Here is a 17,524-nt window from a genome sequence, read left to right as displayed (position 1 = left end):
AATTCTTGAGGTGGTTTACGTATAGGTACCGTAGTCTTTCAACATCCCTCGATGTTTTGCGAAGGAATTTTCTTTAATTAGTGCAACGAACTACGAATTGAAGGGGTGGGTTGCTTATATGCTCCCTGCGTTATATGTTTCCAAAGTGTACATACATAGGTGTAATGCTACTTTGAACATAATTGCAACGGCGGGCGGGTCTTATTTGAAAGTTTTGGCAGTGTAAACCGCACCAAAGCAAAAACACCCCATCAGCAGAAGCATATTAGAGTACTGAGAGGAAAATGTGAAATGTAAACGGTGTAATAGATACAAAAGCTTCTTCGGATTTAAAAAACAAAAAAACAATTTTTGTTTAAATATTTATTTTGTATCCCAGAAACTAGAAGCTTAAAAATAAATTGCTTATACACATATCTTTAATTATTTCACCCGTTTTTAAAAGGCTTTTGTTTTAATAATGGTTTTTGATTTCTTTTTTTAATTTTATATCTGTAAAATGATACATTGTTATTGAATAAACTCTTACTTCTATTATTTTTCTCGGTGTAAATAAATGTGTCTGCCTGTGGGTGTATATGCCGTTCTTGATGGACACGCAGACGCTGACGAGCATGTGTCTGCAACAGCTTGGCGGCTTGCTTTCGCAAATGCAAATATTTCACTTGCAGCGCCTAGAGTCGTGCAACACTAATTTGCGAGGCGTTGTGTTTGTAGCAGCCACTAATTAGCGACTAACGCAGCAACAGCAGCAATAATAATGTGGCTTTCCTTCGGGTATCGTCACAGCCACCATCGTGCTTTCTATGAGTTCTAACCTAAGGATGCCATTTCCATTTGGTGATTCCTGATCAAGTCGCTTACGCGCAGGGAGGCAATAAAAATCACATGAAAACCGAGGCAAGACATCAAAATGAAATCTCACCAAATGGCCGTGCATAAAACTTGACAATTTGTTGGTCAAAACTTCTCACTCCCTGGTCAAGTATTTTGCAAAACAATACGCCATTTAACTGCTTCAATTTGAGTTTGGTTGTAAAACTTTTCCAGTGCCGCAGTTTTTTTTCCCTTTGCCCCATTTTACGTATCTATATAAATCAGGGTGAGGGCTTCTTTTTTGAGTGTGGGTGTGGGTGTGTGTGCGTAACCTTTGAGCCAGCGTAACAAAATGGTTGAAAGAAAAAATGCTTGCCAAGTTTATTAAAAGTTGCGGCAAGTTACAGAGGACAAAAAGAGGGGGGGGCTAAATGGTGGGAGAAGGGGCTAAAGGGGCGTGGCAGGAAGTGAGCGCTGACAGCTAGCAACTGACAAATGCCAACGCTAACTCACTCAACTCTACGCAAAATGAAATAAAAAATTTCTCAAAACGGCCAAGAAGAAAGATTTCAAGTTTCTTCTTTCGCACTTTCTTATGTTTTTCTTTTGTTTTCAGGTTATTGCTGTTGTTGTTTGTATTTTCATTCCTTTTTTTTGGCAACATGTTTGAGCGGTTTTTTATTATTATTATCTTTGACCTGACCTGGGACCTTCTCCCCTTTCAAACAATTTTGTTGCCCAGTTTTCCATCCTTTTGCGAGTTTCTCAATTTTTATTTATGCACAAAGTTTTTGGCGCTTTCTTATGCATTTTGCGTGTAACCTTTGCGTATATTTCACTCTGTGTCAGTGTGTTTTTAGGTCAATGGGTTGTGCATATATTTTGAAATGATATACTAATGGTTGTTTGACCATAATGCAATTCGTGAGGAGCCAGAAAAAACTGAATCTTTAGGGGAATAAAAAGTTGGCAATGAATGTACAATTACTAGGGCTAATAATTTTTCGCTTCTTTGTTTTGAAATATTTTAAATAGATTACTTCACAGAAAAGTAACACAGAAGTAAGTTGTAGTTTCCTCTGAAATTAGAAAAATGTTTAGTTTTGAAGTCAATTTTTTTCTCAGTAGGTTAATGAATGAATTTAAAGCGAAAATGATTTTTTGTCTCTTTTTCAAGTCAGTATTACCTAAAATCAAAGTATGATAATTTATTTTTTTCAACTAGTACATGCTTTTATCTTTGGAAACTTTTCGAAGTCGCCTCTTTGATCGTTTTTGGATGCGAGCCACTACAGAGCTACCGACACAGATTCCAATAAACATCAAACATGCCCCACGATTGCATGGCAAACAGACCAAAAGTCCGACAATCTGAACTTTGGACATCAACTGCCGGACTCGCAGTTCAACAAGCTGTAGCTCAAGCATCGATAACGTGACCTCCCTCTGCGTTTCACTTTCTCCGTGCATTTCTCCCTGTTTCTCCAGAGATGTTGATGACGACGATTCGATGAGATAGATGGTAGTTGGAGTGGGGATGCCGCTGCTTGTCTGAGTCCCTGGCAAAACGTCTCTGATTGAACACAACAATTTTGAAATTGCTAAGCACACACGCACACTTGCTGGCAGAGTGGGCGGAAAATGGGAAAATGGGCAAAAAGGAGTGGGCTGGGGCTCTACACGTTCGCATTACGTGCTGGTGACATTAGTGGCGACGACGAGCAAGTGAAAAATTTAAGCAGTCCTGTGTTCTGGCTTCAATCAATTGGCAGAATTTCGCATCTGCTAGCCGACACTGCGGGAAATGTTCCATTTCAAACAATCATTTATTTTTGATTCTATATTAAGATCTAGCATATCAAGTTTGTCAACATATAAATTATGAATCTTATTCATTTTTAAATACAATTTTTAAAGGAGTCACAGAAATCTGTGCCAATAAAAAAGCTAATTAAAACCTAATAAACTTTAGAAACTTTTGGTATTAAAAAATCTTTGATGTTAAAATATTAGAAATCATTAGAAAGGGGCTTGAAAGTACGATAAAATATGGATGGAGAAAATAATACTTACGTTACTGGGGTTTCATTTTAAAATCTTATTAAAATAATAGGTATTGTCAGGATTCTTAGCATTGATACAAAAAGCGCGATGAAGTGTTCAAACTCTTGTTTAAGCTTCCATTGAATTTCTCGGTTCCAAATCAAATTATTGACTTAAAACGATTTTTGGCGCTGTGGGGCACTCCAAGATGTTTGGCTGTGTTACTGGGGGATGTCTAGCATTTCCGGCATACAGCCGTTAAATGATTTTTAGCAAAAATCGTGCGGACATGACACACTCAAGTGGCTACCGACTCTGATTCCGATCCCAGTAACAGTCCCCCATCGAGATTGCTCACCCTCAGTCCCGAGCCTCCGCCTATCGATGGATGTACTGAGCCGTGTCGAGTGGCGGGGAGGGTTCTCAAGTAATTTCCATTAAGTAAGTGTTTTGGCACTTAAAGCAGGACTGCATCGCCATTGGCTGCTGTGATTGCATTAGGCGAAAAGTGGATGCCCAAGTGTCGAGATTTGAGTGTCGGTCTCTCAGTTCAGAGGTCAGACTAAAGGGAGGTCAGACTTCTTAAAGCCGCTTAAGCGCTTCAGTTTTGCCATTTCCCGTCCAAGACTTAAAGCCTCCTATTACGTTTGCCTCTGTTTTTGCACTAAGAAAAAAAACACCACCATTTTGCAATACTATAAATGTAAGAAGTTAAATTAATAGCACCGTCTTTCATTATGATTTTTTTTTATTTCCGGTTTTTAAATGTATTGTTGCATACTTTTGGATTCCTTTGTAATAGATTTTAAAACCGAATGGTGTTGCAACCCGTTAACTTTGCAAATAAAACATTTATTGTTAAGGTTTTAGAGCTAAATATTTATATATTTAATATTATTGATAGCTATTAATACACTATTTTTTCTGTGTGGTTTCTGGTTAATGTTATTTGCTGTCAGGACTCTACCTGAGCCAAAAGTTATTCAAACAACAGCTGGTTGAGGCCTAGGGAACTGGCCACCCCATCGCCCGCTTGTCATCATCATCATCTGGGTCGTTATATCTATGTATGGCTGTGGACGGTCGGTGGGATGGTTAACAAAATCTTCGTTTTGAAAATGCCATTTCCGACAATTTCCCGGAAACGTAACATCCGTCCGTGGGGAAGGGCGGGGAGTGGGGGAAATGGGGAGAAAGTGGAGACTGACGACGACGCTAATGGCGCCATTGTTGTTGTGTATATATAGTGTTCGGTTGGCGACGCCGCGCAGATGGAAGTGGGCCCATAAAGTCATAAACTTGGCGGACTGACGCTCATTAGACTTCTCCATGACAAGGACCCAAAATCGATGCCTAAGTTCGTTTGGTCAAGGGTTAGAGGTAACAAAACTAAGATAAATTCAGCCAATATACACTTCGACACTTTAATTATTGTTATCTAGGTAATTTCTAAAAATTTGTATTTTAAAATTAGTAATTTCACAGTCTATTTTGTGCTATTCCATGGCTTTTAGATACTTACATCCTATTACATAGACGGGTTAAAAAAAACGTTTGAATTTCAAAGGAACTAGATCACTTCCATGTGACCATTTCCCACAGCCAGTGATTAAGTTGGTTCCAAATTAAGAGATTCCTGGAAAATCAGTTGAGTGGGCTGCTTAGGTGCGCACTGGGTTTTCTCCGAATTTGCGATATATTTGACTTGATTTTACTTCATCCATGGGATATGTAAATATTCGACTCGTAATTATTTACATATTCATTGGGGTTGTGCATCCTGATTAGATTGATTGGAACACATTTGCATAATATTGCTGGCTACCATGTGCAGGTGGTGAAGGAATTCGCCAGCCCACGTTGGCTTTTGATTGCTGTGCAGTTGTTCATGAAGTGGCTGGCTATTCAGCTTGCTTTCTGCCTGCTTTTTCAGTACATTCTGCTTGCTCTCCGCTTGTTGCGAACAGGATCCGCCCCCGGGCTTATTGGGTCAAGCGACCCGGCCACAGAAATGTGTAGTGAGCGACAACAATTGTTTTACAACCGCCCCCCAGTCGGGTCATCAACTGCTCCTTCGTCCTTCAGAGAATAACAATGGTTGAGGTGTACTGAAACAAAAATTCCATCATAATTGGCCAACCTAAATGTATTTAGCTCTGAAGATCGTTAATAAATATACCAAAACCAAATTTTAAAATTCTATAAGACAGTTTTAGAGACCAACGTCATCGAAATGAAAATGTATATATAATTTCATTAAAATTGGCTTTAGAAACTTCAAACGATTTTATTTGATTGCTAATTTTCTAATTAGTTTCACATATGGAAATTTAATTATTATTATAAAGTTATTTGAATTGATATGCCTAAGCATTTCTCTCCGTGATGTTGACGTTGAGTTTTTCCAGTAGAAAATCAAGTTCATTTCTGTGCACTCTGCCGTGAGACTGAGCCGAGTTCTTGTGGCCCAGAGTCTCGGACTCGCACTGTGTCAACAGCAGCCACAATAGGTACTCATTTGTAGTGAAATTTTGGTCAACAAGGCGTGACCTTGCCCCGCTTTTCGTCCACCACCACCCCACTTTCTTTTCCCAGAGTGTAAGTGTGTGTAAGGGAAAATTGCTTTTATATTACTTGGAGCTCAGTTGGGTTTTTGCTTGGCTTTCGTTTCCCTTTTGGTCCATGTGTCATTATGTGGCGTACACATTGTTGCAGCGCCTGCTGTGTCTTACACTTCCGCAGTGGCAGCTGCAGACACGCCCACTCCCTCAACGCCCCCATCCACAGGGATGCCCCTTTTCCCCCACTTTCTCTAACCTTTCGGGGTCAGTTTTCCTTGTCTTCGCACGCAGTTTCCCGGCCCAGTTCTTGTCTTGTCATTGTTTGTTTAATTTTGTATGCCGGATATCCCAGCGTGTTCTTGCCATTGTCCTGCTGTCACCGAAATGCCAGCAACAATAACAGTAACATAAAGAGAGGGCGTGGCCACAGCCTCCCCTTCTCCAACCGTCCCCTCAGTTTTCCGCCCACCTCACCATCGCACTTCCATCAATGTTTATGCCGCTGACAACAAAAGAAATTAAATTGCCAACACTGAAATTCAATTGTATCTTTCCCATTGGTCCTCACTCAAAATTCCTCAAAAGCTGCCGTAGCCGAGGAAAGCGGAAAAGTGCGGGGAATGACGACATCTTGAATGGTTATTGCCGCTGACTTATTGGAACATTGATTTTTCCTTTTGTTGGGGCCTCAATTGAAGGAAGTAAACATTTTCAGCGCTTTCAATTTATTAAAAGGCGCGTGAGGCAGCCATAAAAAGGTCAATGATTATTATGCCTCCCATGCAAAATGGCAGACAATGTCCAAAAATAGTCGGTGTCCGGGTAAACAAGTCCATAGTACACTGAGAAAAATATAATCAGAAATCAAACGTAAAAATTGGATTTTTAATGTGTTTTTATTTACAAATTATCATCGGTATGATAAAACAAATTTTATCCTTGAACATTCATGTTTATATGCTAAAGATAAGATATATATATTTAATAGAATTAGAAACAATTACAACGCACTGTAAATGTAAAACTTAAACATTTGTTTTATTAACTTCTTTTATATTTTCTTTCCGTGTTCCAATTTGTTTGATTCGGTTTTGAAGAGGTTCGGCTGTGGGGGAGACCCTTGGTTGATGGAATTCTTGTGGTGCTTCATGGCGATGAAAAGGAAGCCCGACTAAATAGACTGGTTCTTCTTGATAGTTCAGTTCGCTACGGCATTAATATGTAAATTTAATTCGCAGTCAGGCATTGTGCGCCGCTCTTCCTGGCCATAAATCAACATTTAACACAACCTGAACATCCGCCGCTGTTTGCCCAACATTTTCAATTTTTTAACCATTTTCATTTCCAGTTACTCCAGCCCGCTTACCATTTTCCATTAAAGCCTACTTTGTAGCGTTTTAACTGCAATTAAACCCATTAAAACTGTGCATAATTAAAAAATGTTGCCCTCCTTATGACACATTAACATATTTGCATATAGCCATTATTGCCATAACTCCCGCTTTTCCGCTTTGATCCCTGATGGTTAATTTATTTATTGAGGCAAACAACAAAGGCGGATGGAAGATCCATGTGCGGCCAACATGTGCACAATTGGGCCGAAATGTGGACTGATGGACGGAACAATTCACATTTGCATTCCGCCTGCGATTGTTCAATTGTCCAACTGCCGTCTAATTCGGATTCAGATTCGGTTTTGCAAACAAGCGATGCAGCTGCAGTTGCATTCGATTACGGCCAGCGTATAATTGTGCAACGCTAATCATAGTGATATCGCTCTTTCGCCCGCCAGGCGAATCGATTAACGTTCCAAGGATGTATTTCCAGATACATTTGTGTCTGCGGGGAGCATTCTGAATTACATGTTACGGCCATTACTATTACATTGGCCAACCATCTGCGACTGCATGGGCACAGGCTATTGGGTGTTCAACGAAAAGCGTCCTCCGTTCCGTGCAAATTAAACTGCATTAGAAGCCCCTTTTAATTGACACCAAGGTAACGCATAAATTTCAATTGCAAGACTTCGTGTGTGACAAAGATACTGATGAATTGCCACAGAGGCTGAACACATTCGGCAGCAACAGGAAATTGTCAGAGTTCTACGACGGGAAAAATACTAAGAGCACTGAAATCAAAATGTAAAGTTGTTAAACAAAAAAATTTCCTCCAATATTAGTATAATTTATTTTCTGCTAATATAGTACTTCATAATAATTTCGGAACTAAAAACTTAAGTTAAGTTTCAAAAATAATGCTTCATATTAGTATATACAAAAATAAAAGAAAAAAATTTAAGGTCCAGGCTAAAATCTATCATACTTATTCCTAGGTAATATTTTTCGGCTCTAGAAATGTTTAACACCTACTTCCGTATTATTTTTACGATTGACCAACTTTTTTTTAAGTGCATCTCGCAAGTTGGCATGTGTGAGAGAATTATTATCTTGTACTTGCCCATGTCAAAGAAAATTTGCATTTTTCGGTCTGACAAAGGGCGGCGCTCCGGAGGACGACAGCCGTGTAGACAGGACTCTCTGTGGTGCGGTGTCAACGTGTGCTAGCAGTGGCAATACCTATACCAAATTGTCTGCCACAATGGACTGACAAGGTGCTAGAATGCATGTGTGTGACTGTTTTAAACAGAGCAACAATGTGCAATGGCAATGAGATGAGACCTGCCAGCAAATGTGACACAGATACGAGCTGAAACTTTCAAATGTACAGACAAAACCATTAAGGGCTCATGAGTGGGGTGCTTGTGGCCTTCGCCAAGGACCCAATACTGTGCGATCTCCCTGCCTTTTTAATTAAAGCTGTTTCCTTTGAACTAGAAATGTGGCAGTCTTTGTTGACAAGATACAAAAATTGCTTGCCAAGAATTTTGTTATGTGAAAATGTATCAGTAATTCCAAATTACAATTAAGATTTCGATTGTAAAATATTCAAAGTTAGGAAGGTCCCTTAAATTAATTTAAATTACTGACTTTTATAGAAGGAACCAATGGAATAATCATTAATCTTTTAATCCCAATAGCTTTTTATATTTTCAAACGTTCTGTTAATCCCAAGTTGCACCTTTCCCTGGCAATTAACTAGATTAATTCTTTAATCGCTTCTCCCTATGGATAATTTAGACATGTTAGAGTGGACGACCTTGAATACGCCGTAAATGCCGAGTACTCGAACCGTTTATAGCCCGCTGTAGAGGCAACATAACAATATAATACACACCCATATGGTTCAGGGGACTCTACTTCCTTCACCGCCCCAATATCCTGCCCATCTGCCAACCCGCCCATTTAATTGTGCGGTTTCTCAGCCATTTTTATGTGTTTTAATTTTCATTGGAGCACTAAAAACTTGTCAGCGTCGTCAATGTCAGCGTGTTCCCATTTCAGGGGGAGAAATTGGGACCGAGGGGAGCAGCGACAACAACACGATCTTGAGGAGGCCAATAAACACTTTTATAAAATTCTCAAATCGCACGTGTTGCGTTTGTCAAGGGGTTGCCGTGAAAGTGGAAGTAGAAGTAGAAGTGGAAGTCGCCCCGACATGGAGACATACAATACAATAAAACTGCTAAGTGCATGGGCATGTTGTTGTGGCATATAGCTCCGCATAGCTCTATTCGGGCCCTACTCTTCCATATATATGCATTAATCGAGGTGTGCTGCATGCCGGCCATAAAAACCAAGTGGCGAGTAGGTGCACACTCAAAAAAAATTAATTTTTATTTTTATTTTTTTTTTTTTTTTTTTTTTTTTTTTTTTTTTTTTAATATAATTTTTTTTTTTTTTTTTTTTTATTTTTTTATAATTTTTTATTTTTTTTTTTTTTTTTTTTTTTAAAAAAAAAAAATATATTTTTTTTTTTTTTTTTTTTTTTTAATAATTTCCTTTTTTAAATAATAGGAATTACCTGACTGAAATAACACCCTATTACTGTTGGGCAAATTTTTTTCCTTGCACAATTAAGGATAGAAAAAGGCTTAAACTAAAAGGTTTTACCTAATAGGAGAACATCATACAAATATTTTTTGAATAGTGTGTTCTTTATTTTCTATTAGAATAAAAATCTTTACACAGAAATCTAGTATAAATGTACCTTTAGGGTAGAAAAGTAAAGTTTAAGTTTTGTAACACGGTGTTATTATTCAATTTATTTAAATTATTTTTTTTCGATTTATTTTCTTTTGAGTAGATAGTTTTAACTCTTTTTTTTAAGTGTTCACTAGAAGTTGGAATGGAAATGGAGGCAGCATCGATAAGCTGCCAGAAACTGTGCAGCGCGTGTGCCACATAAAAATGGCATTTTGACATGGCCACCGGGTGGATAAAGGCAGGGGGCAAAAGGGGTCGGCTAATGAGCATTATGAATGCTTGCCATGATGTCATTGCACTTGAGTGGATCTAGTTGTGTTTTCCTTTATGCAGGGGCAACCTTCACACCCCACCCATTGCCAACTCCCCCCAAAGTCTTACAAAACACCGAGCAATGGAAGGCGGAGAATTTGTTGCATGGGGGGTGGCGAAAAGTAATTGCAACTTAAATAAACAAAACGCCGGAGCAGCGACCGCAGGGCGGAGGGCAAACAGTAGCAGTAACGGGTTAAGTGGCCGCATCCTCCAGTCGCCCTGAAAGGGTTAAGCTCACATTTATTGTGCACATGAGGCTGAAGGGCCTGCCACTTGTGCACAGCCTCATTAGCAGGAACAAAAAACACAACTCACAAAGAACTCACTTTGTTCTCGTTAAATTAAACTCAGCTTTTTGGTTTGTTTGCATTTCGGGTTTTGTTTTAGATGATTTGTTATTGTTTATCATTTTTATATTGGCTTTGCCTGTGCACAGTAAGAAAAATCCATACAAAATTAAATTGACCTATGGTAGGTCCTAAATAAATTTATATTTATTGGTAATTTAATGGATCAATCAAATATTAAAAACATTTTAAGATATATATTTGATTATAAAATTTGAAAAATATCAGTTTCATTAGTCAAATTGTTGTTGAGTAAATAAAATCGAGATTAAAATTGAATTGATAGAGATTAAAATAAAAACATTTGTTATTTACTATTTGTTTTCCCTGGAAAATTTTGATGTTTCGCTAGCTGCCACCGGCAACATGTTGCTGCGGTTCCAGCAACATGCTGCCTCCGGCCTTCCAGCGTGCTAATTTTGGAAATGCTAACGCTGCGCCGCAGCCGGCTACGACACACCACGTCTTCATGTCTTTTGGGGTGTTTTCTGGGGGACCGTCCTGATAACTCCTCAGTCGACTGTCAACTTGTCGTAGGCGCGGATTGTCGCTCCCGTGAAATCTTAGGGATTCGGTTCGGTTTTCGCTTTGTTTACATACCAAATACTTGCGGTCGTGGGAGAAACGGCTGCTCTATTTAATTACACAATAACTAAAGTTTGTTTGTTGTTCATTCCGCTTTGCAGAGCACTTCCGGGGAATTAAACAGCTGGACACAAGGGCCATTTATGAGTGCGCGAAGTGAAGTAGCGGCCAGATACCAAATGGATGCCGTCTAAAATCAAAGAAACACAAATCTAGACCAGAGGAAAAACATCGTGGACGATCCACAATTAACGGGCGGAAATCGAAATGTATAAACAATCAGCAAAATGTGCAAATTCGTGGAGTGCCAATCGAAAGCAAGCTTGAGTGAAAGTGAAAAACTTCGGCGCGCGCAAATAATTAATTATCCGCCTGCTTATTAGCGCAATTTATCCAAAGCAGCGCAGACATTCTGTTTATGGGCAAATTTACCAAACGCAAATAAAACCAAACTGCTGCCAGTCGTGCATTAATAATTTGCAAAACTCCGTCCCATCCCCAATCCCTCACTCCCCCAAAAAATCACACAGAACAGACAGTGCGGCTTGTGGCGTTGAAGTGTTTATTAAATTGTCTTCGCCGCAAATGCAAGACATTTGCTCGACAAGCGGAGTAATAGTACTTGGCCATTGAAATGCTGGAGCTGCAAGTTTGCGGAGATTTGTCAGACGGCGACTTGAGCGAAATCCACAAAATGGGACACCAAAGGGCCACGGACACGGGACATCGGCAGAGTCGGAGAAAATCAGACTACCGGACTTTCCCCACCAGATTCCTGCTTCTGCTCCTCGCCGTTCTTCTATTGAGCATGGGTGAGTCCAGAATTTGTTTAGACTACTTATAATGCCAATGATAATGTTTACCAATCGGAACACATCAAAGACCCGAGTTGAACAGCTATCAAATAAGTATTGCTTCATCACGAAAAGAGCTTTACAAATTGTGTCAGCAGATATATAGATATTATTTGGAATATATTTTATAAATAAATTTTAAACATAACTGCTTTCATTAAGTATAATCAAAAAGCTGCAAAAGGTATGAAAAGTCTTCAATAAACGTTTTTTCATCTCATTTATATATTCATAAGTTATTTAAAAATTTTAGACACGCATATTCTCCAAATGTTTTCAATAAATCTTAGGACAACATCTTCACAGCATCCTAACTATTTTCCGAACTAACAAATTCGAGGCCATTGAAGCGCACTTTAGGAGTTTCATTTGTTCAATTTAATGAAGTATTTGTCGGACTTCCCAGTCAGCCCCCCTCTCCCCGGGCTGTCATCCCTTTTCAAGTGGTATCTCAGCATCTGGAAGGCAGGAACAGTGTCAACCACACTCGAACCCTAACTCAATTGACTGCCCCACTTTCTTTTTTTGCCAAGTTCGACGCTGCGGCTGCTCAATTAAGTGCTCCGCATGTGACTCTAACTCCGAATGTGTTGCCCAATGTCACTTTGGTTCGAAATTAAAAGAGTACCGAAAACACATACTCTAGCATAGATATACACAAAACAAATTCAATACTACATATTTGGTATTTTAATATATTTATTGACCAATGTATATTCTAAAGAACAAACACTAGAATCATTTTTTTTGTTATTTTAGTCGATCGTATATTTTATTTATATATTTTTTATATTTTACTTTACATTAATTAGTGGTTTTCGCAACTAAAAGTGCTCATGTTTGTCAAGTGTTATGCTTTCCGGAGTGTTTGTTTTCTCAGTGCAGATACAAACAATCGATACTTGAAATGACATTCGAAACAACACTTTGGCATAATAAAATACAAATAAAAGGGGCAGATACACAGCCGGCAATTGATTGACGAAGTGGCAAAGATCTGGCGAGTGGGAAGTGGAGAGTGCTGGGCAATAAAAGGGATTGACAGGCAGTACGAGTCGCGTTCTAAGCGGTGTCGAGGTGTCGCCCTGCCACACAAAAAGGGGTTCGGTCCGGGATGAGGTGGCCAGGGATCCACTCGACTGGCTGTCAATGACAATCAGCAGAGGAATCAGATCCCGCACACACACTCCACTTTCGAGCGGCGCTAATGCTGATGCTGAATGCTTGTAAAAAGTTTTTAATGACCCTGGATGCCGTGTCGCCATGGCCACAAAACTGAACAATTTGGCGCCCGGAATCGAACCGAACGGAATGGAATAGAATCGAATTGAGGGGCAATCCGCACTTGCCAAAGCAAATCTGTGTCAGGCTGTTGCTCCATTACTTCGCTGCTAATGAACAGCTTAAGCAGCGCATTTCAATAGGGACATTGCCTCGATTGCAGCCAGTGCAACCGTTTTAGGTTTTAAAAGTCAACTGCATATAAAAAAGTGCTCGAGAATAGCTAAAAAATGTATAATAAATTTGGGCTTAATATTAAATGTTCTTAGGAATATATTACAATACTTGAAAGTGATCTTTATATATATTATGCACTATAATTCAGTAATCACTGGCATATTTGATAGTCATAGCCTTACAAATTTATGAGCAAAAATAAAATATTTTTAATTTATACAATTTTTCGTATATATTATGATCTGAATTTTAAGGCAAAATGTTAATGAAAAACCACTTTATTGTGAACAGTAGCAAAATGTTTCCCCTCCATTTTTTTCAATTTGGAAATAGGGTCTAAAATTACTCATCTCCAATTCGAGAGCATATATCGGCATTTGCTGAATAGGGGGTGAGAATTTTATGGGAGTCGGAACAGGGATTTAAGCCCCGCGACTCGGCATTCTATGAAGTACGAGGCCATAGGTATTTTTCACTCCAAATGCAGTGTTCTTCTGTTAACGAAATTGTCAAGTTTGGCGGGGAAGTGCATCAGCATCAGCAGAACGAAAATCTGAGGCACCAGCCTCTATTAAATGGAGGCTGCGGCGCTAATGGATAGGGTTAATGGGTTGGAGTTGGCGGTAAAGTGGTGTATTAGTAAGAGTGAATTAGAGCCCTAAACGGGCATCTATTGTTCTGATGTACGACGGACTGCAGGCCATAACCATTCCCTAAAGAAGTGCGGCTATAAATCAGTGCATTGAAAGCTGTGCGGATTAGTAATAAATTTTATTTGATTTTTCCGGGGACCGGGAACGGGTTTGGGCTTTCATGGTTCGCCGACTGTGTAAACTCGATTCCACCAATTTATGTTCCACCGAAAGTGCATAATAATCAGGAACAAAAAATACCATAAATCCCATAAGCACGCTGCTGGCATCATACCGATGGACATTTGTAATCAATTTCGCCATTTGCTCACTAATAACAAAATGCAATCCAAATATAATTTCAGCTCAGTTGAATGCATCAAATGAAAATACAACAATTTACTGGATAAATCGATTCGCTGACAATGGAAATTAAAATTTTTGTGGACTATAAAATACCTAATAAGATATAAATTTCATGATAATAACAGGAGATAAAATAATATATACAGTATCGATATAAAAATTAAAGCACAATACCTTTTAAACAAAACAAAATATGTTGACAACTTTGCATAAACCTTAAAAAGTTAATTTCTGAAAATTTTTAAAAACCAAACGAATTTTCAAAAATAATAATCTACAGTTTTATCTCTATTAGTATTTGAAACGATTTCAACTATTTATACCATTGAATATTTGGAGAGTTTTTGTAGTGTTCAAGCAGATTGTATTACCACATCGAAAAACTCCCCACAAATGCACCAATTTTATCATTGAAATATTAATTGCAAAATAATATTGACAGGCAGCAAACAAATTACAAATAAAATATGTAAATTTCCCGCGGTTCCGCGCTTGTGAAAATGTCAGTGGCATAAGAGTGGGCGTGGCTGGTTCAAAATTTGCGGCCACCAAGCAAATTTTGCTAGTCACGCAAAAATTGCCAAAAGGTAAATCGAATCGCGGGGTTTTTGGTTTTGCAGGGCAGTTCTAAGCCTGCCGCGTCGTGTTTGTATATTATTAATGCAATTTGTAATTATTTGTTTCGGTTGCGTGCCTGCTAACATGCCAGCACAGTATGCATATACGCATTCCCATTCCGATTTCGTCTGTTTTGGCCCGCTTGTTTATTTGTTTGCTTGCCACAGCTATAAAACGCAATTATCGCGCACAAAGAACAAAGCAGAGTGCAGGAAAAGTGCACCTCTTACTATGTCCCCACGATCCCCAAACCCTAAAATATAGCCCCAAAAAACCAGAGTGTCGGAGGGAGTTTTCGAAAAGCTGCAAAAGTTGTCGCCACCATCAGAGAATTTCGCATTTTCGCATTTGCGTTGCCATAATTAACTTATTTTGTACATTAGCAACAGATTTTGTTTATTAACGCATGTGCGCTTGCCTTCGGTAATGCGATACCATTCACCCACCCCCCGAGGCTTTAATGTCCTAAGGACTGGGTCCAGGGACCACGGGGCGTATACTTATCTTTTGGCATTGCGAAGTGAGTTTATTTGTTTTCTGCTTGTGGTTCTTGGGGTGGTGCTAGGTGGCTTGGCATTTTCTGCGGCTGCTGTCGCATAATTTATTTATCATTAGCAAAATTTGGCAAGCATTGGAATGCTTTTCCCCCATTTCCCCCGATCCATGGCAAGACTTGGCTGTTGTGTCTGTGTATTTGGCTAAATAGTTGAAATAATTAGGCCCATTAGAAGTTTTGTAGGTCCCTGGTTGCGCAGCATTGCCTTGATTGACAAGTGCAAATTGGTATTAATGTAGAAGTTTGGGAAACTTCAAAAGGGGAGAGCTTTGAACAGAGTCTGATGCGATTATTACAAATTAAATTGGAGTATTTTAGTAAATTACGAAATTTTAAATAGAAGAACTTGTTTTTCAAATAAAAGCAAAACTGCTCACATTTGTACCATTATTCTTAATTATTTATGTTTATTATTCCAAGTACAAGCTAAAATATTTGAATTCACTTGTCCGAATTTATCTGCCAATTTCTGCCAACTCAGGCAAAATGAAATTTGCCGATATTTAAACTCCATCTGGCAATAGTTCACGTTTAATTAAGCAACGTTGCCAAAAAATAACTGGAACAAATCACGGCGACAAAATCGCAAATGGTACACCCAAAAATACCACAGTTTTGTTTCAGTTTGTTTGGCTTATTCTATTTTCCTTTCAGTTTTCTAGGTATTTCTGGCAGGGCCACTCCCCCAAATAACAAAAACTTGTTGTTTGCAGGGTCCAAGTGGAAACTGTGTGTGCGAAATGCAACAGCCGCAACAAAAACGACATAAACTTTTAACAATTGCAAAACCAAATAAACAAAACGTAGGGTAAAACAAAGGGAAAACACTAAAAACTGCTGCAGGCTATAAATCTGCAATGGGCGTTGAGGAGGTGGGCGGGGTCCTCGTGGGCCGGTGGGTGGTGGGCGGTTTCTGGCCGTCGGGTCCTTTGCACAGACCCATTCACACATAAAAAGCAAACACTCACACATTACGGAGAATGCGCCTGCTGCGTAAATAACTAATAAGGCTCGGGGATAAATTTCAAGTGCAATTTTGTGAGCATCGTAACCAAATACAACTCGAAACAAAACAAAAACCCACGGCCGCCGGCTGGCGGGAAAACTCTCACACAAAAGTTAAACGTACTGGCTGCGTGCACTGAACAAAAAAGATAGAAAGTCCAGGGAATTTTCACCAAAAATTAATTTTTTTTAATTTTATACGAATACATTATCTTCCTTAAATATATTGAATTGCTTTTAAAATGTATTTGTAATTTGTTGATTGTCGCAATATTCCAACAATATGTTTGTACTCTTAAATCAAGAGCTTGGTATAGTTATTTCTGATTTCAAATAGCTAATTTTCCACAGTGTAATATATCTACGTTTTGTGTGCAGCACGTTTCTATGACTTAATTAAAATTATGAATGTTTTTGCCACTGAATCTCTGGCATGACCAAAAACCAGAGAGAATTGGTGGATGGAAATGGCGAAATGGAGAGTCGGGGAAACGGGAAAAACGGACAGGATGTCCATGGCAAATGTGCTTTTGCCAGAGAGAAAAAACAAACAGGCAAACAAACAACTAGTAACATCAATTTATGCATAAATCAGAAGGCACAAAAACCATGCCAAATTGTAAACATAAAACGAAATGGATACAGTTCACCCGCGAACTTGCCACATAACCCATTGACACCACATTTGTGTGACTGCGCCGAGAGATCTAGTTACCTAAAATGAAATTTCCGAATGCCATTGTCGCTTATCGCGTGCTGTCCCGCTTTTCCCGGATTTTCCCACACCGACCCTTTTGCAATTGGAAATTGCATTTAAAACAGCGTTTGGATTAATTTTCTAACCAAACAGAATGTTGACTCCTAACTTTTGGTTGGGGGGAAATTCATTATTACTTTTACTCGAGTGGAAAGTGTTGAGTTTGCGTGAAATCGAAATTGCGTTTGTCAAATATTGAGCAGTGACTGCTAATTAGCGGACTTTTGAGTTTTATATAGATATGTATATCAAGAGATATCCAGTCAGAATCAAAAGCTTTTGACCGCTAGACACGGCAGGTGATTGCTTTTTTTATACCCTTGCAGAGGGTATTATAATTTCAGTCAAAAGTTTGCAACGCAGTGAAGGAGACATTTCCGACCCTATAAAGTATATATATTCTTGATCAGCATCACCAGGAGAGTCGATCTAGCCATGTCCGTCTGTCCGTCCGTCTGTCCGTCTGTCCGTCTGTCCGTCCGTCTGTCCGTCTGTCCGTCCGTCCGTT

The 17,524-nt window shown here is 39.1% G+C and overlaps 1 protein-coding gene across 2 annotated transcripts in view; it reads left to right on the top strand.

Moving 5' to 3' along the window:
- LOC108037392 overlaps positions 1–17,524 on the top strand; it is a 49,997-nt gene that overhangs the window by 8,913 nt on the left and 23,560 nt on the right. Inside the window, exons 1-2 of one of the 2 annotated variants that reach the window (XM_044458878.1) lie at positions 10,689–10,759; positions 10,872–11,582. In XM_044458878.1, coding sequence (XP_044314813.1) covers positions 11,405–11,582 — 178 coding nt within the window. In that variant the 5' untranslated portion in view covers positions 10,689–10,759; positions 10,872–11,404. Of the gene's footprint in view, positions 1–10,688; positions 10,760–10,871; positions 11,583–17,524 lie in introns of those variants that run through there. The other variant, XM_044458877.1, reaches the window with a different exon arrangement.

The sequence above is a fragment of the Drosophila rhopaloa genome, unplaced genomic scaffold, assembly GCF_018152115.1.
Source record: "Drosophila rhopaloa isolate 14029-0021.01 unplaced genomic scaffold, ASM1815211v1 contig_178, whole genome shotgun sequence".
Taxonomy (NCBI): domain Eukaryota; kingdom Metazoa; phylum Arthropoda; class Insecta; order Diptera; family Drosophilidae; genus Drosophila; species Drosophila rhopaloa.
The sequence above is the reverse complement of the archived record's forward strand: the minus strand, read 5'-3'. Positions and strand labels throughout refer to the sequence as shown.